Source organism: Lichenostomus cassidix, chromosome 1, assembly GCF_008360975.1.
Source record: "Lichenostomus cassidix isolate B80296 chromosome 1, HeHo_3.0, whole genome shotgun sequence".
In the NCBI taxonomy this organism is placed as follows: Eukaryota; Metazoa; Chordata; class Aves; order Passeriformes; family Meliphagidae; genus Lichenostomus; species Lichenostomus cassidix.
In genome coordinates, this window is record NC_139479.1 from 664,983 (window position 1) to 688,416 (window position 23,434).

Consider the following 23,434-nt stretch of genomic DNA (forward strand, 5'->3'; position numbering starts at 1 on the left):
CATCAATGGCCACCGGGACACGCATTGTCCTCCCTTGGCTGCCTGTGCGTTGCAGATAGAGCTGCTCTCCTCGCAGGCTGGGCAGCACCAGTTTCTGCTTCTTTCTTCTGTGATGCCAGTGAGGAAGCTGTATTCAGACTCAGCAGAAGATAATTGTAAATATTTAGTAGGTTATAAAATGTTTCTAGCAGTACTAGACTGGCTCTGCCTGTTGCAGTTCATGGTCTACATGGCAAAATTGTTACACTGAGATGTGGTTACATAAAGAACTTGCCAGAAAAATGTTTCCTTATCAACTGCTGGGGCAGGAGGTAACAAATCCTCATGGAATGAGTCTGACTCAGGCTCAGCAATGCCTGGAACACCCAGCAATTCCCCTCAGCACTGTGTTATAGCCATGAATTGATATTCTACAGGCTCAGCAATCCTGGAGGGCCTGGAGCATCTCGGTGCCCAGGAAAGGCTGAGGGAGCTGGGAATGATCAGCCTCCAGAGGAGCCGAGCTGAGAGGAGCCCTCAGCCCTGGCTGTCCCTGGCTGTCCCTGGCTGTCCCTGGCTGTCCCTGGCTGCAGAGAGGCTCCCAGCAGAGCCCAGAGAGGGCTGCAGTCTCCTCCCTGGGGATATTCCAGAGCCCTCTGGACACACTGCTGTGCCCTGGGATGATGCTGGAGCAGGGAGGTGGCACCAGATGGGACCCACTTTAGTCCCTTCCAACCTCACCCATCCTGGGATTGTGGGAGTTTAAGATTAGCAGACGTGCTCAGAGTAAGTGCAGCACCTCATGGCAAAAGAGGCAGCAGCAACCAGGAACATTTTTATTCAAAAATCAGTCTGGAAAGCCTGTGTTCTCCCCAAGGAACAGCCTGTGTTTATAACAGCCAGGATGTTGAGGGCACAGACCTTTGCCAACCAGGGTTTCAAATCCTCCTCTGTGAAAACACTGCTCTGCCCACCGAGGAGTTTGTGTTTGAGGGGGTGGGAAGTGAAAGGTGAACACCTGACTTTACCTCCCCAACCCCTGCAGCTGGGCAGGCCCATGGAAAATATGAAACAAAAAAAAAAATTTAAAAACAGGAGAAGAGGAACTCTTTAGTCTTGTGATCAGAACTCCTGGCTGCCCAAAGGGAGCTGAGCCCAAGCCCTAATTCACAGCCTGTAACATTCACACTGCATTTAATGTTGACTGCAGCATTCAAACAAACTTTTGAGAAATGGACAAACTGCACCAAAACACAGATTCCTCCCTTCCCAGACAGTCACAGAATCATGGAATGGTTTGGGTTGGAAGGAACCTTAGAGCTCACCCAGTGCCACCCCATTCCATGATCAGGGACACCTCCCACTGTCCCAGGCTGCTCCAGCCTGGCCATGGACACTGCCAGGGATCCAGGGGCAGCCACAGCTTCTCTGGGAATTCCATCCCAATCCCTCCCCACCCTGCCAGGGAACAATTCCTTTCCAATATCCCATCTCTCCCTGCCCTCTGGCAGTGGAAAGCCATTCCCTGTGTCCTGTCCCTCCAGCCCTTGTCCCCAGTCCCTCTCCAGCTGTTCTACAGCCTCTTTAGGCCCTGGAAGGGCTCTGAGCTCTCCCTGGATCTTTCTCTCCACATGAACATCCCCAGCTCTCCCAGCCCTGCAGCATCTCCGTGACCCTGGGTTTGTGCCAAGGGCAAGAGCTGCACTCTGTGATCCGTGTGCTTCGAACTCGGCTTATTCTGTGATTTTCTAACACTTCCCATTGCTTGGGGCGGCACGGGCAGCTCCGGGACGGGCGGGTGGGTCCCGGCAGTACCCTGACAGCGCCCTCAGGGCACCCTCAGACTGCTTTCTCTTGTCACCGCCCTGACACCGCCCTCAGAACATCCTCAGAGCACCCTCAGAACATCCTCAGAGCACCCTCAGCCTGCTCTCCCCTCACATCGCCCTCACACCGCCCTCAGAGCACCCTCAGAGCACTCTCAGGCTGCTCTCCCCTCACACCGCCCCGCCCTCACAGCGCCCTCAGGCTGCTCTCCCCTCACAGCTCCCGCGCCGCTCCCGCGCAGGCGCAGCCGCCGGGGCTTCCGGCAGCGCTGCCCTGGATGGCGGAGCGAGGGGATGGAGCGGCGGCGGAGCCCGGGGAGCGATGGACGGAGGAGCGGAGCGGCGGATGGATGGCGGAGCGGCGGCGGCTGTGGGTGCCCGGCGGGCTGTGGCTGGCGGCGGTGCTGCTGGGCGCGGTCGCGCTGCCCTGCGCAGGTGGGTCCGGCAGCGCTCAGCGAGCGGGGCTGGTGCGGAGCCTCTTCCCCGGGGAGCGGGGCGGGAAAGCCGTGTCGGGGAGGATCTGTCGTGTTTCCAGCGTTGTCATGGAATCACAGAACGGTTTGGCTTGGAAGGGACCTTAAAGCCCATCCAGTGCCACCCCAGCCATGGCAGGGACACCTTCCACTGTCCCAGGCTGCTCCAAGCCCCAATGTCCAGCCTGGCCTTGGACACTGCCAGGGATCCAGGGGCAGCCACAGCTTCTCTGGGAATTCCATCCCAGGGCCTCCCCACCCTGCCAGGGAACAATTCCTTCCCAATATCCAATCTCTTCCTGCCCTCTGGCAGTTTGCAGCCATTCCCTGTGTCCTGTCCCTCTATCGTTTGTGTCTTGTCTTTTGTCCTTACGCAGCAAAAACAACTATTGCCCAAAAGCTCTTGCTCAAAGGGGAAGTATTGTGCAGTAGTAGAAAGGAGGGCACGGGGACTGTTTTCACAGGCAGAGTGCCAGGACAAGGAACAATGGTTTTAGACTGCCAGAGGGCAGGGATGGATGGGATATTAGGAATTAGGAATTGTTCCCTGGCAGGGTGGGGAGGCCCTGGGATGGAATTCCCAGAGAAGCTGTGGCTGCCCCTGGATCCCTGGCAGTGTCCAAGGCCAGGTTGGACATTGGGGCTTGGAGCAGCCTGGGACAGTGGAAGGTGTCGCTGCCATGGCTGGGGTGACACTGGATGGGCTCTAAAATCCAGACCCAAACCAGTGTGTGATTCTAACTCTGGAATTAGAAGTAATTGCTCTGCTGCAGTGACCTCTCCCCTTTTTGCCAAGCCCAGCAGTTCTCTGTGCTGCTGCTCCAGGATAAAGCTCTGGCTCTGAGTTCTCCCCGGTTCCCCAGAGTCTTTCCTGGTGTCACATGTAAGGGGCCTTCTCTTCCTCCTTCTACTGAAGTGTTGACTGAAATTTTCCATTGGCTCTGCTCTCAGGGATGTCGTAAGCATGAGCATCATGTGCTCTTCCTGGGATTTCCCCTGACAGAGGGGTTTGCTGTGTTGCTATTTCTTGCTTTCTTCTGTTGTTGGATAGATTTTGGTTTATAATCATTATTTTCAACCTTCACTTATTGACAGTATTACTTAAAGTCTCATAAAGGAAGTAGTGATGTTTATGTATTAGAACAGTTTGGGGTGTATTTTAGTTTATTGGAATTTGGCAGGGGAAGGAGATAGGCAGATGTGCCAAAAACATTTCTAGTTTTTAATCTCTTCTTTCCACCCGAAGTCTAATCCCTTATCATGGTTTCTCATAACCAAAGTGTCATCATGCTTAGGTGAACAAACAGGAATTAGTTTTAAATGTCTGGCTTTTAATCATTAGTCAGCCAAGGAGAAGTCTTGATTTTTAGGTGTTAGTTTGCATGTCTGAATCACAAAATCTTTCCACTAATTAAACATCGCTGAGTTTGCTCCTTCCTTCCTGTTTAGCTGTTCATTGGGATTTGTGAAATTAATTTAGGGAAGCAAGGACAAAATTCATTGGAAGTAGGGAAATATGTGAAAGGGTGGATGGTTGGATCACATATTCCTGTTTGTAGTATGGAGGATCAAGGAGAATCCTGAGAAGTTGGATCAATACTCCAGGAAAGAAGTGCAGTGGCATTGAACAGGAAAATGTGCAGGAAAATGTGCAGTTGGCAAATGAGGAGAGTTAAAATATCAAATCTGGGAAAAATAAGACTTCTACACATAAATTACAAGGCATTGTTTTGCTGGGTTTTTTTAGAAAACTCCAAAAGGATCAGGGCACAACAGTGCTAATTTGAGGGAAAATATTAGGTCATGTCTCTTGTAAATTTGACTTCCAGTAATTAATCTCAGATGGATTGTTGTGAATTTTTTTACACTGCTTCAAGCAAGTTCAGTCATTTAGAGGGAAAGGAAAAGAACAACAAAATTCCTTCCGGAAGGTGGAAATTTGGCTTAAAAGGAAAACTTCAAGAATTGGTGCTGCCATTCAGTTTTCTCTTGGTTGTGAGTTGTGTTGAACATAAATATGTCTGAAATAAAAAATAATGTGCTTGACATCCAGGGGAAGTAGGGACTGCAGAGGGCATATCCCACTGGATGGGCTTCAAGGTCCCTCCAACCCAAACCTTTTGGGATTCTGGGATCTAATTCACCCTGTGTGCTCCTGCTGCAGGCCTGGATTACTGTGTCTTCTCCCAGTGCCATGTTGTCATTAAAATATTTTATTGTAACACTCTTGGTTGTATCCAGAGGAGGATATTTGTATTTCCCAGGATAATTCCCTGCTTTACAAAACACTGCTCTGCCTTAAAACATGGCCTGGGTGTCTTTATCACCCTGTTCTTGGAACTGGGGAGAAAATCCCTGCTGAGAACATGAATCTCACCAGGATTTCCTTCCTGCTCCCACACCTTCTTTATCCCATCTGAATGCTGAGGTCTGACAAGGAATGTTGTACAGCTTCATGCTCTGTATAAGTTAAGGATATGAAAAGATAGGAAAGATACTTGGAATAGTTGAATTTCTACCCAAGGCAAACCAAAATACTATAATAATTGAAATACAGTTCTGTTTTTATCAGTTGGAGTCCGTTGGGCCCTTGTTGTCACAAACTTTTTGGCTGAAATGTAGCCATCTGTTGGATAAATATCTGAGCAAAAAATCTGGTTTTCCCTTTGTTTTCTTATTTTCTGAGCAAATGTCCTTTGGCATTCTCTGAGTTTTTCTTAGTCTGTCAGAAGAGCAATGAACTCATGCCTTTTGGGAATAAATTCTGTAGTGGGAGCCACAAGGTTTCATTGAATTATTTAGCTTTCATGTTTTTGTGCTTTCAGGAGTTATTTCCCACAATCTGCAGCCTGTGGATCCCACTGTTGTCCAAAAGGATTTTGCAGAATTCAGTCTGTTTGCTTTTCCAAACATTCCTTTTTTAGAAGGAGAACTTGTGTAGAACATAAAATAGCTTTTTTAATGAAGAGCCTCTCCCAAAATCAAATTCAGGATAAGCCTTTATTGTCCAAAGAGACTTTGACTGCCGAGCTAAAATAGCATTTATTGGTTCTGATTTCTTCTTAGTATAATCAAATATCAGACTGATATCAAACAGCAATTTCAAATATGGTTTAGAAATTGTAACCATTTGGAATTAATTAATAACATAACACACAACAGATAAACTAAAAAGTCAAGGCCAAGAGTGTCACTTGTTGAGACAAACACAACACACAAACTTGTTGTGATCCAAAACCAGGAGAAGATTTTTGTTATTCTCTGCTGCTGCTCTTAGAGCTTTTCATAATTCCTGTGGCTCATTCAGATTGGCTGCCAGCAAACAGTGACAAGGCTATCTAACAAATAATGACAATTCAAGCAGTAATACAATTAGCTGTACAAGGAAAAGGATAATTGGTTACAGATTGTATGGAAGTTCCTTCTTGTAACACTTAATGTTCCACAACAAGAACATCTTCTCCTTGTGTCCAGAACATCTTCTTTCATTGACTGGTTATCTTCTTGGCTTTCATTGTGGGTTTCACTGTTGCTGCAAAATCTCACTGGGAAATTCTGACTATGTTTAGGTTGAACTCTGGGAGGCTTCAGACCTCAGCTGGCAGCCTCATCACAAGAGGTGTATTTTATTTAATTTATTTATTTTTATTTATTTTTACTTTATTTTTATTTTTATTATTTTTATTTTATTTAAATTTGATTGTATTTTAAAATTTTCATTCTGTTTTAATTTTTTATTTCAATATTTTGTTTTTAATGCATTTTACTTATTTTATGTATTTTTATTTTCATTTTTATTAATTTTTGGTTTATATTTTTATTTTAGATTTTTTTTACTTTTTAAAAATTTTTATTCTATTTTTGTTTTTATCTTACTTTAAAAATTTTTATCCTATTTTATTTACTAGAAATTATTATTTTACACTAAAATTAAAATTTAATAATATTTTTATTATTGTATTTTATATTTAGTTTTTATTTTATTTTTGTTTTATCTTTGTTTTTTAATGTTATCTTAACATTTTATTTTCCTTTTATTGTAATAGTTTTTCTAATTTAATCCTAATAGTTTCATTTATTTTTGCAATATTTTTTCATTGTAATATTTTAATTTTTTATTATTTTTATTGCAATATTTTATTTTCATTTTATCTTACTATTTTTCTTTTCTTTTTATTGCAATATTTTATTTTATTTTTCCCTATTTTGTTGGTTTTCCCCTGCCCTGTTGGGAGATCTCAGCACATCCTCACTGCCCTGAGCTCTGCATCTCCTTTATCCCAATTTTGATCTGCTTTATGTTGTTTTTCCAGGCCAGAGCACCCTGCAGAGCCCAGAGAACATCCAAGTCCATGTTCTGAACACCAACTTCACTCTGAGCTGGAATTACTCCAGGAATGATCCCAATGTGACGTTTTCAGCAGAATTCCAGTGGTGAGTTGGGACTTCACTGTGAGCCAGGAATGTCTGATCCTCCTCTGTGCACCAGAATTTTCTCATTTATTTCTCACTGCTTCCTCCTGCCAAGGACTCTTCCAGGGAAAGCCAGCAAGGGAGGGTGGGAAGATGAAGTCTTGGAGTGAAGTGAGTTGCTGGTGCTGAAATGGATTTGTCTGATTCCTGTGAAGAATCAGATTGTTCCCTGTGTGACAAATACAGAGCTTGCTGGTAATGCTTGGTTACCAGAATGGTTCTTTCACAAGATTTACTGGCACACTTACAAATGGAATTTAGATTTATTTAGTCTCTGGCTTGTTGTTTTCTTTTGTTTGTTTTATTTTTTTAATTGTAGCCACACACAGAGGATTTGAGGGAATTTGCAGTGTAACTTCTAACTAATTTGCCCTTGTTTATTAATCTCCATTTCTCAGCTGCAAGTTTAATCCCCAAACGAAACAATTTAGGTTTTGTTCTTAAAGGTTTCATGATTTCCCTCAGTTGTTCCATATCCCAACCCTTTTGCACACTTTAGCACAGACATTTGGTATTTTATGGCACTTTCCTGACAAGTAAATATTGAAAACCATTTCTGAGATAAAATTCCTGAAATTCTGAGCAGTCTGGGACAGTGGAAGGTGTCCCTGCCATGGCAGGGGTGGCACTGGATGAGCTGTAAAGTTCCTCCCAACCCAAACTATTCTGGAGTTCTGTGATTTTGGATTAAAAAAAAAAAACCACTGTTATTTTTCAATATGTGAATGAGAGCAGCTGCTTTGAAGATTTATTTATTTAAAATTGTAAGACTGCAATGAAATGAAAGACAGGGTAGGAGTTGATAAACAATTACTGCTTCAAGTCTATGCCTCTTTTTTTTGGCCAGAATATTTTAAATGTCTATATAAATATCTTTCTTTTCTGAGGTGTGGCAGTGTGTTAATTAAAAAAAAGCTGCTTGAAAACCAAATTATTGCTGAACTCCACTTTTCACCTCTGTATTTTCATTTTCACTTTATTTGCGTTGCTCTTATGCTTTTTTAACCACTTACGTCGACAGGTGGTTCATTTTTTTTCAATTTCTTCCAATGAATTATAAAATCTTTGCCACACTAGGAAATATAACAATACTGAGGATATAATTCTGTGTTTTGCCAGCTCTAGGATAATTTGCAATGAGGTAACACTGATTTACAGTGGTACTAGTGATAAAGGAGCATTAAACGGGGTGACATTTATCAAAATGATGAAAAAAAAGAAAAATAATCTCAAGGCTTTAACTGTGGATGGATTCATCTTTGGGGGGTGTTTGTTTTGTTTTGGGGGTGCTTGATTTGTTTTGAGGTGTTTGTTTTGGGGATATTTGTTTTGTTTGAGGTGTTTTGTTTGGGGTGTTTGTTTTGGGGTGTTTGTTTTCTTTTGGGGTGTTTGTTCTGTTTTGGGGTGTTTGTTTTGTTTTGTGGGTGCTTGTTTTGGGGTGTTTGTTTTCTTTTGGGTGTTTGTTTCAGGGGTTTGTTTGGGGTGTTTGTTTCGTTTTGGGGTGTTTGATTTGTTTGATTTGTTAGGGGGTGTTTATTTTGTTTGGGGTGTTTTGTTTGGGGTGTTTGTTTTGGGGTGTTTGTTTTGTTTGGGGGTGTTTGTTTTGGGGTGTTTGATTTGTTTGGGGTGTTTGGTTTGGGGGTGTTTGTTTTGTTTGGGGGTGTTTTATTTGGGGTGTTGTGTTTGGGGTGTTTGTTTTGGGGATATTTGTTTTGTTTGGGGTGTTTGTTTTGGGGTGTTTATTTTGTTTTGGGGTGTTTATTTTGTTTTGGGGTGTTTGATTTGTTTTGGAGTGTTTGTTTTGTTTGGAGTGTTTGTTTCGTTTGGGGTGTTTATTTTGTTTTGGGGTGTTTGTTTTGGGGTGTTTGTTTTGGGGTGTTTGTTTTGGGGTGTTTGTTTTGGGGTGTTTGTTTTGGGGTGTTTGATTTGGTTTGGAGTGTTTGTTTTGTTTGGGGTGTTTGTTTTGTTTGGGGTGTTTGTTTTGGGGTGTTTGTTTTGGGGTGTTTGTTTTGTTAGGGGTGTTTGTTTTGTTTGGGGCGTTTGCTTTGTTTGGGGTGTTTATTTCAGGGCTGCTCTCTCCCCTGCAGGTTGAAGCTGAAGGATTCGTGGCAGGAGCTGCCAGGAGAGTGGCAGGAGCTGCCAGGGTGCCAGGCTGTGGTTGGCACACAGTGTGACTTCTCCTCAGCCATCTCTGAGTATTACGATGTTTACAAGATCCGTGTGAGAGCTCAGACGGGGCAGCAGCAATCTCCGTGGTCAGAGAGCTTGGAAATGGTGCCAGATCTCATCGGTATGGGCTTGGCAGGGCTGGGACACCTCAGTCCTGAGAGCTCACCTGCAGAGCCCTGGCATCCAACAGCAGCAGGGTGTGGAGCTGCTGGAGAGTGCAGAGGAGGCCATGGAGCTGCTGCAGGGCTGGAGCCAGGCTGGGAGAGCTGGGGGTGTTCACCTGGGGAAGAGAAACCTCCAGGGAGAGCTCAGAGCTCCTGGCAGGGCCTGAAGGAGCTGCAGGAGGGCTGGAGAGGGACTGGGGAAAAGGGCTGGAGGGACAGGACAGGGAATGGCTTCCCAGTGCCAGAGGGCAGGGATGGATGGGATATTGGGAATTAGGAATTGTTCCCTGGCAGGGTGGGGAGGCCCTGGGATGGAATTCCCAGAGAAGCTGTGGCTGCCCCTGGATACCTGGCAGTGTCCAAGGCCAGGGTGGACATTGGGGTTTGGAGCAGCCTGGGACAGTGGAAGGTGTCCCTGCCATGGCTGCGGTGGCACTGGATGGGCTTTAAGGTCACTTCCAGCCCAAACCACTCCATGGTTCTGTGATTGTGGAAAAAGCACCTGTGGTTTCCACTGCTCCTAACAGGACAGGGTAGTTTGGTTTTCCCAACAGAAAAATAACACCAGGGATCTGCAGGTCATGGAATGTTATAATTCTATCTTTTCTGCCAAGGGAAAACTATTCCAAGTGCTGCTGGTTTCCTGACCAAATTTCCTCTCAGTCTGTTTTTTCCCAGATTGTTTTTCAGAAAAATTCTTTTTGACAGTAGATTTTCCTAGAATCCCAGACTGATTTGGGTTGGCAGGGAGCTTAAAGCTCATCCAGTCCCACCCCTGCCATACAACAGTTTACTCCAAGAACCTTTACTCTGGAATTTTGTGACTTTTCAGCACATCCAGTGTGGTACTTCCTGTGATGTTGGATTTATTGGACTGAGCTAAACTTTTTGCCTTGCAGGTTTTAGAATAATTTATGCTGATTTTTTTTTAGACATTTGCTGCTAATATTGAATTTTACCTGCTTTGAGAGCCAGGTGATCGTGGTTGATTTTTAGGTTAAAATTTTATTAGAAACTGCCTGAGAGCCATGAATTGTGTAGGTGGTCATTCACAAGAATTAAAAATAGGATCCTATAGGCAGATACTGCAGGTTTATTGATGTAAACTGCTTTTTGGTGTATTTTCTCCAAGTAGACATGTTTAACTTTTTTTTAAATTTCCATATTTGCAGCTCAGATTGGTCCACCAGGACTGGAATTGCAGTCCACAAATGGAGTCATCAAAGTTAAAGTTTCTCCTCCAGAAGCAAATCAGAGGAAAAAAATGTGGATCAGTGATCTAAGTTTTAGATATAACCTGGTATTCTGGGAAAACTCCTCACATGCTCAGGTATGAGGACTTTTTTTTGTTATTTAACCTTAACAGAACTGTCAGAGATGGACTTTAATTCATGCTGTGAAATGTAATTGTTTGATTCCATCCCTGGGTGGTTTAAAAGGTGGGGGAGGTGGGGGTTTTTTTGAGGGGTGGTTTTATTCTTCCTATAGGATTGTTTTATTGGGATTGCCCTGATCCAGGGATTTCTCTGAGGTGTCTGTGGGGTGAATTCCTGATTGTGACAAATCCCTCCCACTTCCATTGCAAAAGAACTCAAAATACTCCTTCCTCTCACTCACTGGCTAGATTGGAAACTTTTCTTTTTCTCCACCTCAAGTGTTGTCCTCCCTTCTCTATTTTCCCTTTTTGGCTAGGTTATTATATAAATGGGCTGAAACCCAGAAAAATGATAATTTAAAAACCTTCCTTCCTGGGGAAGGCCAGTTCCCCTCACAGGCTCTTTGTGGTTGTTTCTCCCAGCTCCAGAGTAAAAATATTTTCCCTGTTGACACCATCAATGATCTTGCCTCAGACACCACCTATTGCTTCAAAGTTCAAGCAAATCTCCCTGCAGAGGCCAAGAAAGGCTTGTTCAGCCCCATCAGCTGTGTGAAAACCACCCAAAAAGGTACCCAGGAAATCAGTTTGTCTGCAATTATTCAGCTGGCAGAGAGTGAATTGTGCTGAAGCAACACAAGTAGGCAGAAGGGCCAAATTCTTCCTCGTTTTGCTTTAAAAAATACTTTTTTTTTTTGGTTTAAAAAAGTACATTTACTCTTCTCAGGCAGCATAAAATATTGGGTAGAGTTCTAATTGTACAAAAAGGTTTTTGCCATGAGGCAAATTTTGCCCTTAATTTGGAATGTGGAAACAACAACTGCTTTGTGTGTTTTGGAAAACTATTTTTGAAGTAGTGACTGAATCAGGAGGAAAAGCAAAACAAAAGCCTCTGGGATACTTGGCACTCAATGAATGCTCAGAAAGTTGAGCCAAACTTAAAAAAAAAAATTGGTTTTACATAATCCTTGGTGGATTGATTGTTACAGCTGCTGAAGAAAGACTTTGAGGAGGTGGCAGTTTGCCACTGTGTTGTGTAAAATGAAATTCTTTTAAGTGCTGTTCAGGTGCTTTTAGATGTTTATTTTAGGAAAAAATAACTGTCGAAAGTCAAATATTAGATTGGAGAGAGGTGGTGCATCATAATTTGTTGATGGTGCATCAAAATGTAAGTAATTGATGGTAAATGAAAATTACTTGACACATAAAATACATTAATGAATAAACATGCATTTTTTAAATATCAAAATAATTAATACATGTGCATTTTAACAAAATATTAAAATAACTGATACCTGCATGTGTTAATGAAATATTTAAAAAATGAAATATTAGAATTTGTATTAATGTGTCTTTTAGACATTTTTCTCTCTATTATTGCCAAACCAGTTTAATTCTGCTCCTCTCAACATTTCTGTACTTTAATTTTTTTCTGACTTGATTTTTAGCTGATGTTTTAAGTAAAGGTCCAATGTGATGCTGAACCTATCACAGACTTTATTCTTTATAACGAACAGATGATTTTTATATTTTCATTATTGAAATGGGTGAGAAATCTCCATCCATAATATCAATTTTTTTGGGTAACTCTGGGTTTCCTTTTCGCCCTGAGCAGTGAATGACCCTCTGTGTGCCACCAATGTGAGTGTCCTGGCTTTGAACATGAAATTCCACCTGCTTTGGAGCAACCAGGAGAACCAAGAGGTGAACTACAACGTCCAGTACCTCATGTGAGTTCAGCAATTCCCATCTCTGTTTGCGTCTTCAACCTCCATTTGTTGTGTTTTGCAAACATTTTCTGGAAGTTCTGGTTAAATAGTTAGTGGTTTCATGTAGTAATTGGAACATTAATGGCTCACAGAGGTGAAAAGAATTCCACATAACATCTGATCCTGGAATTTCAGGGGACTGGGCTGCTTTTGGGAGAGTTAAACACCTCATCCTAAATGCTGAGTAACATTTTTAAAGCTGGGAAACTCGAATTGCTTCGTGGCTTTTTGAAAGGGAAGAAATTAGATGAGTAAAACTGAGCAAAAATGCAGGTCTTGGAGGTTTCAGTTGTGGACAGCTTGGATTTCCCCTGGGCAGATCCAAACAGGGGAGAAAACCCATGGTAGCACATCAAAAAATAATGTAGCACATCAAAAAAATAATGTAGCACATCAAAAAATGTTGTATCACATCAAAAAAAGGTTGTATCACTTAAAAACCCATCAAGTCAAAAAACCCATCATGTCACATAAAAAACCCTTGTGTCACATCAAACCCCATCACGTCAAAGAAGAAACCACTCGGTCACATAAAGAAAATCACATTAAAATCTTATTACATCAAAACCCAAGGAATGCCATCATATCCCATTAAATCCCATTGAATTACATCCAAAAAAAAATCACATTAAAGCTGCAGTTCTACAAACCTGTATCTCAATCCCCAGCTGTTGCATAAACACTGTGGCCAGCAGCCCACTGAAGAGGAGAGATCCCCCTGGCATTCCTTGGGAATCCTTTTGGCATGGCAGGAAAATAAAGGACTGCACAGAGCTACGTGAGAACTTTTCCTTTGCATTTTCAGAACTTGTCCACCCCACATTTCAGTTTCTCTCCTGAGGCTTGGTTGAAGCCCTGATTTGTGTTTCCTGGCCCTTTTATCTTCATTGTTTCACTCAGAAATATATTAAAATATTGGGTTTTTATTAAAAGAGGCCTTTTTTTCCCAAACTGAACCAAGTGTAGCACAAACAAACAGGATTTATTTTAAGAGTTCAAGGACCTCACATCAAAACTCCTGAATTCTCTCTTGCAGGGGGTACCTGAAGAACCAAAATGAGGATTACTCAGACAAGTGGCTCAGTGTCCCCAGGTGTGAAAACATCACCAGCATCTGGTGCAACTTCTCCTCCATCATCACCAACACGGGATATTATTACCTGCGAGTGCAGGCCAGGGCAGGACACAACAGATCCTGCTTGTCCACAGAAGTCAAAGTGGATCCTCTGAAAACAAGTGAGGAAATTGTTTCCTTAAATGTTCATTGCTCAGCAAACTTGTGCCAAATGTCTGTATGAGCTGACAAGAGACTGGAGAGGGGATTTCAGAAGGGATGGAGGACACAGGGAATGGCTTCCCAGTGCCAGAGGGCAGGGAGAGATGGGATATTGGGAAGGAATTGTTCCTGGGAGGGTGGGGAGGCCCTGGGATGGAATTCCCAGAGAAGCTGTGGCTGCCCCTGGATCCCTGGCAGTGTCCAAGGCCAGGCTGGACACTGGGGCTTGGAGCAGCCTGGGACAGTGCAAGGTGTCCCTGCCATGGCTGGGGTGGCACTGGATGAGCTTTAGGGTCTCTTCCTGCCCAAACAGAATCCCAAAATCCCTGAGGCTGGCAAAGCCCTCCCAGCCCATGCAGTCCCAGCTGTGCCCAATGGCCACCTTGTCCCCAGCCCAGAGCACTGAGTGCCACAGCCAGGCCTTCCTGGGACACCTGCAGGGATGGGGACTGCAAACCTCCCTGGGCAGCTCCTGCCAAGGCCTGAGCACCCTTTCCATGCAGAAATTCCTGCTGCTGCCAAGCTGAGCCTCCCCTGGCCCAGCCTGAGGCTGTTCCCTCTCCTGCTGTCCCTGTTCCCTGGAGCACAGCCTGACCCCCCGGCTGTCCCCTCCTGGCAGCAGCTGTGCAGAGCCACAAGGTTCCCCTGAGCCTCCTTTGCTCCAGGCTCAGCTCTTTCCCAGCTCCCTCAGCCTCTCCTGGCACAGGGACACATTGACACTGAACCCTGGAGAGACCCAGGAAAAATCAGTTTTCCATGACAGTGACACCAAATCAAAAATCTGTAACTCTCTCCAGAGGGAAATTATAGGAGTTTTCAGTTTTTGTCTTTTAAGTTTATATTTTGTAGCTTTGTTGCATTTTCTTGGATTTGTGAGAGACATCATCTTACTAAAAAGTTTTACTTCATTAAATTATCCATCACAAACATCAAGCAGTGTTGCTGTAATATTTATATGACCAAATGTACTATGGTCATATTCCACTGCCTGAAGATGGAATCAATAGTTATTCCATATATCAGCTTTCCCATGTCAAAACCCTTGATAATTAAAAAATTCTCTTATATCAGTGAAAATAGTTGAAATATTTCTCAGGACTTGATACTTTGTATAAAACGATGAAATTACACTTTTAACTGTATGTTTCTTAAAAGTTATCATGGTTTTCACTGGCAGTATTTGATGCAATATTTTTATTTGTATTTTTTCTGTTGCATTTTTTTAAATTGTTTTCAGATGGAATTGGCCCTCCTGGTGTAAAGCTGGACATCAGTGACACTTTGCTCCACATCCTCATTTCTCCTCCAGGAGAAGGTGAGAATGAAGACATGAGGAATCATTATGACTTGTCCTACAGGATCCTGTACTGGAAGAATTCCTCAAATGAGGAGGTATGAACTAATTAAACACTGTATAAAATTGATTCTGATTTAAATTCCAAGTTTCAGTTATCCCTAAGAAGCTTTTTTCCAAAAGAGAGACATTTGTGGTGTCTGTCTGAAAAAAGTCAATTTATTGGGGTTTTTTTTCTGAAAGATTCTGTCAAAAATCTGATCACTGTGACTTTTATCACCCAGTGGTTGAGATTTTGATGTAACTCTTTCAGAAATCTCATCACTGGGATTTTTATCTCCCAGTGATAGGTTATAATCTCAATTTCCATGGATGTGGCTGTGTGCAGTGTGATGGAAAAAGCTCATAAAACACTAAGGTCCTACATGCTTTTAGCTCCCATTTCAATGGCTCTTTCCATATTCTTTAAATACCTTTTAGAGGTATTTAAACTATTAAACTATTAAACTATTTCACAGTAATTGGTAAAAGGGGGGAAGAAGAGAAGGAAACAAACTGCAAACAGGAAGGAGTTTCCTGGAAACCTGGAATTGTGACATTTCAGAGTGGGGGTTGGTTTTTGTAAGAAGTGTTTCCTGAATTTTGCTCAGGAGATCATGGTGGGAAGGTTTTTTTTTTAATTTATTCAATCTCAGTGAGTGGAGTGGTGGAATCACCATCTCTGGAAGTGTTCAGAGGCATCAGGATGTGGCCCTTGGGAATGTGTTTTAGGAAGGATGATGGATGACCTTGAAAGTCTCTCCAACCCTGATGATTCTGGGCTTGCAACAGACATTTCTCAGAATTATTTCTCCATCAGAGGCTGCAATCCTCACCAGTCTGAGCAATTCCTGGGCTGTCCATGTGATCCAAACCCTCCTTTTTCCCTTTCCCCAGGTGGAGGTGAAGCAGAAGGAGGTGAAGCAAACCATAGCTACAATCCCTGACCTCAGCCCCTCCAGCCTGTACTGTGTGAAGATCCAGGCCTTCTCTGAGCCCTACAACAAGAGCAGTGCCTACAGCCAGCAGGAATGCATCCACACCCCTCCAGGTGGGCACAGCCGGGCAGCTGCTTCTCCTCTGCAGCTGGAATTGTTACCCCTCTGGAGGTGGAATTGTTATCCCTTTGGAGCTGGACTTGTTCCCCCTCTACTGCTGGAATTGTTCCCCCTCTGCTGCTGGAATTGTTACTCCTCTGCAGCTGGAACTGTTCCCTTCTGCAGCTGGAATTTTTCCCTTCTGCAGCTGGAATTGTTTCCCCTCTGCAGCTGGAATTGCTACTCCTCTGCAGCTGGAATTGTTCCCCCTTCACTGGACTTCCCACAGTTCAAAACTCCTGGCAGCACAGGGAGCACCTCATTGGGCACAGAGCCTCAATTCCCAGTCCTACATGTTAGGAGAGAGCAAGGAATCCCTAAATTCCATGTTTTCAGGGCATATTTTATCCTTGAAATTGTCTTAGTCCTTCTGTGGATGAATCTCCTGAAGAGTGAGGAGATAAATCAGACTCTTCAGAGCTGCAAGCTCAGCTTGCTGCAGTGTGACAGTGACTGGATTGCATTCAGAACAGAGGAACAAGTTCTGTGGTGAAGATAATTGGCCAAATTAAATTTTATTAACACTTGAGAGATTTCTAACTCTCCAGACTGCCTTGGATCTAAGAAAATGTAGTAACAGCAATGACACTGGCTCACATTTAGGATTCATTTATATTGTGGTCCTCACTGCTGTGTCATATGAAGCCCAAAAAGAACCAAATGCTACTTTATACCTGAATAATAGAAATATTTTAATCTATTCTAGTTACTACCCTTCCCCATATCCTGCTATTTCAACGAATCCCTTTAAACCCAAGCAGTACCTTCAAGACAGACCATGCCTTGTCTTTCCCATGTTTTTATGTCCCAGTGTGAAAATCTTCCATTCTTTGATCATAAAAAAAGACCTGATTATGTCCTTTGGATTACTTGGAAAGTGGCTCCTTCAGCCCTGGAAGGGCTCTGAGCTCTGCCTGGAGCTTTCTGTCCTGCAGTTGAACACCCCAGCCTGTGGTGCTGGGGTGATGTGGGACTGGATCATCTTGGAGGTCTCTTCCCACCTTGGTTATTCCATGTTCTTGTGCTGGGAGGTGTTTTGTTGCTTTTTTAAGCAAAATTCTCTGGGATACTGGCACAGCATCAGTTTTCCCTGGTGCCCATGGCTGCGTGGTGTGGAAATGCTGAATTATTTGCTAAATGCTGCAGCCCATTTGGAGCTGATCTGTTCTTTAATCTCTGCTAGTTCTGAATACCTCAGCTGAATGGTTTTTATTCCCAATTTTAGGTACATCTTTAGCACTGATCATTTTTGGCATTTTCATGGGTGCCCTGCTGGTTGTGCCACTGGTGGCTGCTCTTGTGGTTTTTGTGTTCTACCAAGCCTACAGCAAAATCAAATACGTGTTCTTCCCCTCCTGCCAGCCCCCCCTGAACTTCGAGGTGAGCTCTGACTTCTCAGTCATTAAACTGCTTTTTTCTGGGGAAATTAATTTCAAATATGATGAGGAAAATGTTTATCTGTCATCCTGTGGTCTTGTGGGTCAGCCAGGGTTCATTTTAGAGGTTTTAGCAGTGGTTTCCAGACCTTTGTCTGATTTCCAGCTTGGCACAGGAGGTGCTTAGGAGGGATCCTGTTCTGCAATGAAAAGGACAACACTCAAGTGTGTCTCAGAACCTCTAAATCTGGATTTTCCTTTAGTTGTTGTGTGGCCTCTTCAGGCTCTAATCCATGAATTGGATCCATGTGGCAATTCTGTGGTGATTGACAACTGTGAGAGCAGGAAAAGATAAAGAGATAAAATGTTGAAGTCTCTCTTTAGTGTTTGATTCTATGAATGCAGCTGGGAGGTGGGAGCTGAGCTCTGCTGCCAGGGAACAGGGACAGCAGGAGAGGGAACAGCCTCAGGCTGGGCCAGGGGAGGCTCAGCTTGGCCAGCAGCAGGAATTTCTACATGGAAAGGGTGCTCAGGCCTTGGCAGGAGCTGCCCAGGGAGGTTTGCAGTCCCCATCCCTGCAGGTGTCCCAGGAAGGCCTGGCTGTGGCACTCAGTGCTCTGGGCTGGGGACAAGGTGCCCATTGGGCACAGCTGGGACTGCATGGGCTGGGAGGGCTTTGCCAGCCTCTGGGATTCTGGGATTCTGTGAACTAAACTTCATCCTAATTTTGAGTTGGTGAGCTGGTTTGTTAGGGGTAGAAAACACCACAGTGCTGCTGAACGTGAGCCTGGAATTCCTGACTGGTTTGGGTCGAGAGGGATCCTAAAACTCATCCCATCCCATCCCATTCCATAGCAGGGACACCTTCCACTGTCCCAGGCTGCTCCAAGCCCCAATGTCCAGCCTGGCCTTGGACACTGCCAGGGATCCAGGGGCAGCCACAGCTTCTCTGGGAATTCTCTCCCAGCCCCTCCCCACCCTGCCAGTAAAGAATCTGATAATTCAGACTTGTGTGACTGTGGTGTTAAGCAGAATTAGTATTTAATTATTTCAATTAGTATATAATTATTATTTATGAATGTTCATCTCTTCCCCTCCTGCTTCTCTCCGCAGGGCTTTGGAGCACAACTCTTCAGCAGCCCTTACCTGTCAGCTGCAGAGGAACCTGTGGAGAATTGCTGTGTGATTGAATCCATGATCACAGAAGAGGGAACTCAAATCGATTTTACAGACTACAAACATTCCAAACAGAGCAGTCGAGACTCAGGGAATTATTCCAACGATGACAACACTTCTGGGAGCAAAGGATCCAAAGAGACGCTGGAAAAGGAAATCCAAGAACTTTAGAACAAAATTCACCTGTGGGACTGGCAACTTCATAAACATTTCAAACCTGGTGATGCTGGAAGTCCCAGCCTGAGGGACACTGGGACCTTTGGGGTGGCTTTGGGGTTCCAGAGCCACCCATGCTGGATGGCAATGGCCCAGATGTCCCCACCCCAGCCAGGGCTGCCCTGCTCCACCAGGAGCAGCTTTGGGCACTTCCTCTGCCTGGAGCTGATGAGCAAAACCTTCCTGTGCCACCAGAGCTTTGTGGGGAGTTAGTTACCCCAGTGTTTACACAGCCAAAGGAAATCCATGCTGGACACAATCCTATGGAATGTTCCCACTTTCTCTTCCAGCCCCTGGGCAGTGCTTGGCTCAGCAGGTCCAGAGCCAAGAGAACAAGAGGAGCAGCAGTGAGGAGGCTCTGATTCCTGATGGGATTCCTGAGGAGATTCCTGAGGAGATTCCTCCTGGATGTGGCTGGGGATGCTCCCAGTGCTCTTTCCATGTCTCACATCCCCTGGGATGTCCAAGGCCAGGCAGGATGGGGTTTGGAGCACCCTGGGGTACTGGAAGGTGTCCCTGCCATGGCAAGGGTGGGACTGGATGAGCTGTAAGGTCCCTTAAACTCATCCTGGAATTAGCAGGACCCAAGTGGAATTTAGGAAATCCCTTCAGCAGAGGGATGAGCTCAGCACTCAAAGCTTTCCCAGCTTTGTTTTGCCAACAGACTTTTCTTTGGACAAAGGATCAGGAAATGCTGCAACAACATTTCAGTTTCCATATCTTCCATACTGACTCCACTGTCTTCTGGAGTCATTTTATTTTTTAAGTACCTTATTTTTTTAATGAAGAAATTGCTTTGGAGTAAACTGTGTTTGAGCATCCCATGGGCTGTTGTTTGTTCCAACAAGCAACTCTTGGTGTTTATATATCCTTTCTTTTTTTTTAATTTTGAAGATGTTACCTAATTTTATAAACGTACTGTCCCTGTGTTCATTGAAGAACATAATAAATTTTGCACATTTGCCTCTTACCCCTCCTTGGCTCTGTGTGGTTTTGGTGCAGTGATATGAAAGCTGCCCTGAGGACACTTGGGAACTTCCCAGGAGTTGTTGTGTTTCCTGAAAAACCCAAGGATATCATGGAATATCTATAAATTGAATTAAGGCTGTCCTGGGGGGTTGGTATGATTTGGACAAAAGTTAATTCATGGGAAGGATTTCACTGCCAGATTTTAAGGAAAGCACCCAGTGAATGTTCCTGGGAAAGGCAGGATAATCCACAGGCAATCCCCATCTTTCTCTGAATGTAGAACCAAATGGATGCTAATTAATGTGTATTTATTGTTAGTATATTTTATGCTTTAAGTGTGGCTATAGAAAATCTTTTATCAGCTCTTTTCAGTGTGGCCAGAAGGAGCAAAACCAGAACTGCAAGGTGGAAAAACTCCTTGATACAACTGGTATTTAAATATCTAATATTGATATTTTCACAATAATAAATAATATTTAATTAATGTTTTAAACGTCTAATATTTAAACTGGAAAATTAAGTTCCTAAATACCCAAGTCAGTCCCATTCTGATTCTTCAGATGTATCCAGATCTACTGGGAAAAGGATTTGACCATAATTTTACTGTTCACAGAACTGTTCAGCACAGAGGATGAAGGAACTTTGTTTAAAGGGATTTGTTCAGTTCCAAGGTCCTCCTAAGGAATGTGGCAATTCAGGTGATTTCCTTTTTCCTTCTTCAAGATATTCCCAACCAGATGATCTTGGAGGTTTTTCCAGCCTAAATGATCCCATAATGAAATAAATTGAATTTCTCCAGTGGGATGAGATAAGCCCTGGGAATGATGGGATCCTTCCAAATTCCCTGGGTAAAGGGAATTTCTCAGGAATGATGGTTAAAATCACCAACAAATTAATCAAACTTGATTTTTTGAAACCAGAAACACTTCATCCATGTTGATCTTGTGGGATAACTTGAATTAATCACCTTCCAGCCCCAGAGAGGAGGATAAGGCAGAAGTTCTTTGTCATGGGATTGAGCTGAAAGCACCAAAAAAAATTTATTTTCCATGTTTGGTCCCATGTGCTGTGACTTTCCCAGGACTTCTGCCTTTGGAATGGATTCTGTTATTAGGTTTCATTATTCTTGGGGTTTACTTGCTTATTTATTTATAATTGGTCAGGTTTTAATTACTTCATATTGAGTTTTAGTTATAATTGGTTAGGTCTTATTTATTGTTAGGATTTATTTATTTATAATTTATTTGGGTTTGTTTATTTTTAGGTTTTATTTACAAGTTATTTGATTTTATTTATTTATCATTAGGGTTTATTTAGAATTTGTTAGGTATTATTCTTAGGTTTTATTTATTTATTTAAAATTGATGAGGCTTTATTTATAGTTTTTGTTTATAAGTTATTAGATTTTATTTATTTGTTATTAGTGTTTATTTATAATTGGTTAGATCTTATTTATTAGGTTTTGTTTATTTATAATTGATGAGGTTTTATTAATTTTTAGTTCTTATTTATAAGTTATTCAACTTTATTTATTATTAGGGTTTATTTAGAATTGATTAGGTTTTATTATTAGGTTTTCCTTGTTTATAATTGGTTAGGGTTTGTTTGTTTGTTTATTTATTATTAGGTTTTATTTATTTAGAATTGATTAGGTTTTGTTTTATATATTATTAAGTTTTATTTATTTAGAATTGATTAGGTTTTATTTCATTATGATGATTTATTTATTTTTTTGAACTTGATTAGGTTTTATTTCTTTATTAATAGTGTTTTTTATTATTTCAGAGCCACATCCTTGCTGGTGAAACCCAGGTGAGAAATCCAGATAAAATGATAGTGGAGAAAGCCCTGGCTGGTAAATCCATGTGGGATTTGGGTTGGATTTTAAGGGATGGTTTGGTGCATTTATGAGTTTTGTGCTGCTGTGGGACACAGACAGACGAGGATAGAATTCCTCCTCACTTTTCTGGGAGTTCAGTGTCCTGGGAAGGCAGGAATTGCAGATTGCTCTGCCCTGTTCCTCCTGCCACAGCTCTGATCTGAGCTGCTCAATTCCCCTGAAGGTGACATCCCTGCCAACAGTGGCACCTGGGGTGGATAATTCCCTGTGCAGGAGGGACTGTTGGGAAGTGTGGGGCACATTCACCTTCCCTCAGCTCTGGGGTCACAGCTGGAGCTCCATGTCCAGAACAGGAGCCTTGGACACCCCAGGAATGGCACAGAGCGGGGAGAGGATGGGAAAAGCTCCTTGGGGAAGGGCTGGGACAGCTGGGAAAGCTCCAGGATCTCCTCCAGGATCTCCTCCATGCCCAGGGACTCTGCAGGGAGGGGCAAAGGGACAGGGCCAGGCTCTGGCAGTGACACCCAGGGACACAGGAGCTTCCCTGGAACACTTGGGAGCACCTTTTCCCCAGGAGGTGCCCAAGCCTTGGCACAGGTTGTCCAGAGAAGCTGTTGGAGTCTTCAAATCCCTGGCAGTGTCCAGGGATTGGACATTGGGGCTTGGAGCAGCCTGGGGCAGTGGAAGGTGTCCCTGCCATGGCTGGGGTGGCACTGGATGGGATTTAAGGTCCCTCCAACCCAAATCATCCCATGATTCTGTGAAGCCTGGAAAATTCCTGACAGATTGGCTTGTGGCACTGAGGGCTTGCTGCAGGTCAGTACCGGGTTAAAATGAAAATTCTCTGATGCTTAAATTCCATTCCCTAAATTCCCACCTGCCCCTCCCCAAATTTCCTTCTCCACAGCACCAAGGAAGAAAGGCAGGGATGGCCCTTAGAAATCCCAAAGCATCCCAAGTGCCACTTTTTGGCAAAGTCAATTATTTCCCATTGCTCCCTGTGCCAGAAAATCTCAATTTCCCTAAAACTTGCTGCCGTGATTGAGCACAGATTATTTTAAATAAATTTCTAGGAATTTAAGCAGAATTACCTGAAGGTTTTCCCAGTAAGACTTACCTGAGATGAGTGGTGGCTTTAGGAAATTCTAGTTTTCACCACAGGGGATAATTCCTGTCTTGTTTTCTCATTAAATAAAAAGCCACTCAACCCTTCAAGCTGTCACTGTACTATAACCAATATTCCCCTAAAATCCCACATGACATTGTGGCCACTCAGAACAAATTATTTAATTTGGAAATTAAATAATTCTTGGAAAACATTTTGGCAAAATTTGTGTCTGGATTTTACAACAGAATCCAACAGATCTTGAAATCACAGGACAACAGCTCTTGGCTTTTCTTTGCACAGGAAACAACTGGAATGCCAGGAAATCCTGAATTAATAGGGAGAGGCACAGCCTGTGGGGTAGAATCTGTGATGCTGAACCATCCCAGCAGCACAGTAACTGCAAAATTCCTGTAATTAGTAATTAGACCTCAATAAAAGCAACACATAATGTGGTTAATGTGGCAGAGAACCAAAGAAACTTGGGCTGGACCCTTTTTTTTCATGGAGATGCTTGGAAAAATCCTGTATTTTTAAATTAGTTTTATTTAAATTATTATTTAGTTATTATTTTAAAGTCTAGTTTTCTCTTCCCTGCAGTTTGTGGGAGAAATCCCAGAAATCCCATCATTAGCACCAAATCCAGCCCTGTTGCCTTGGTGATGCCTTTTCCTTAAGGCAGCAAAAGCAAAACATTTTCTCAACACAAAGTTGTCAGTGGCAGCTCAGCTTGGCTTTTAGGAGTTTCATGTTCCCTTTCCTTCACTGAGGGATTTATTTCCATCCAGGTATTTTTTTGGGAAAGCTGAGGAGGTTCC

At 43.2% G+C, this 23,434-nt stretch overlaps 1 protein-coding gene across 1 annotated transcript; it reads left to right on the top strand.

Moving 5' to 3' along the window:
- The first annotated feature begins 1,991 nt into the window (after positions 1-1,991).
- On the top strand, positions 1,992-19,672 carry IFNAR1 (interferon alpha and beta receptor subunit 1). The gene is made up of 11 exons (XM_085070968.1): positions 1,992-2,240; positions 6,592-6,712; positions 8,839-9,041; positions 10,257-10,414; positions 10,883-11,030; positions 12,075-12,189; positions 13,265-13,464; positions 14,742-14,896; positions 15,735-15,888; positions 17,160-17,314; positions 18,424-19,672. The coding sequence occupies exons 1-11, from the start codon at positions 2,084-2,086 to the stop codon at positions 18,655-18,657; spliced, it is 1,800 nt and encodes a 599-aa protein (XP_084927094.1). The 5' UTR covers positions 1,992-2,083; the 3' UTR covers positions 18,658-19,672.
- Positions 19,673-23,434: the final 3,762 nt, after the last annotated feature.

Coding starts and splice junctions, on each gene's coding strand:
- IFNAR1 (XM_085070968.1), top strand. CDS start 2,084: ATGGCGGAGCGAGGGGATGGAGCGGCGGCGGAGCCCGGGGAGCGATGG. Junction 9,042..10,256: donor AATGGTGCCAGATCTCATCG/GTATGGGCTTGG, acceptor CCATATTTGCAG/CTCAGATTGGTCCACCAGGA. Junction 17,315..18,423: donor AGCCCCCCCTGAACTTCGAG/GTGAGCTCTGAC, acceptor TTCTCTCCGCAG/GGCTTTGGAGCACAACTCTT.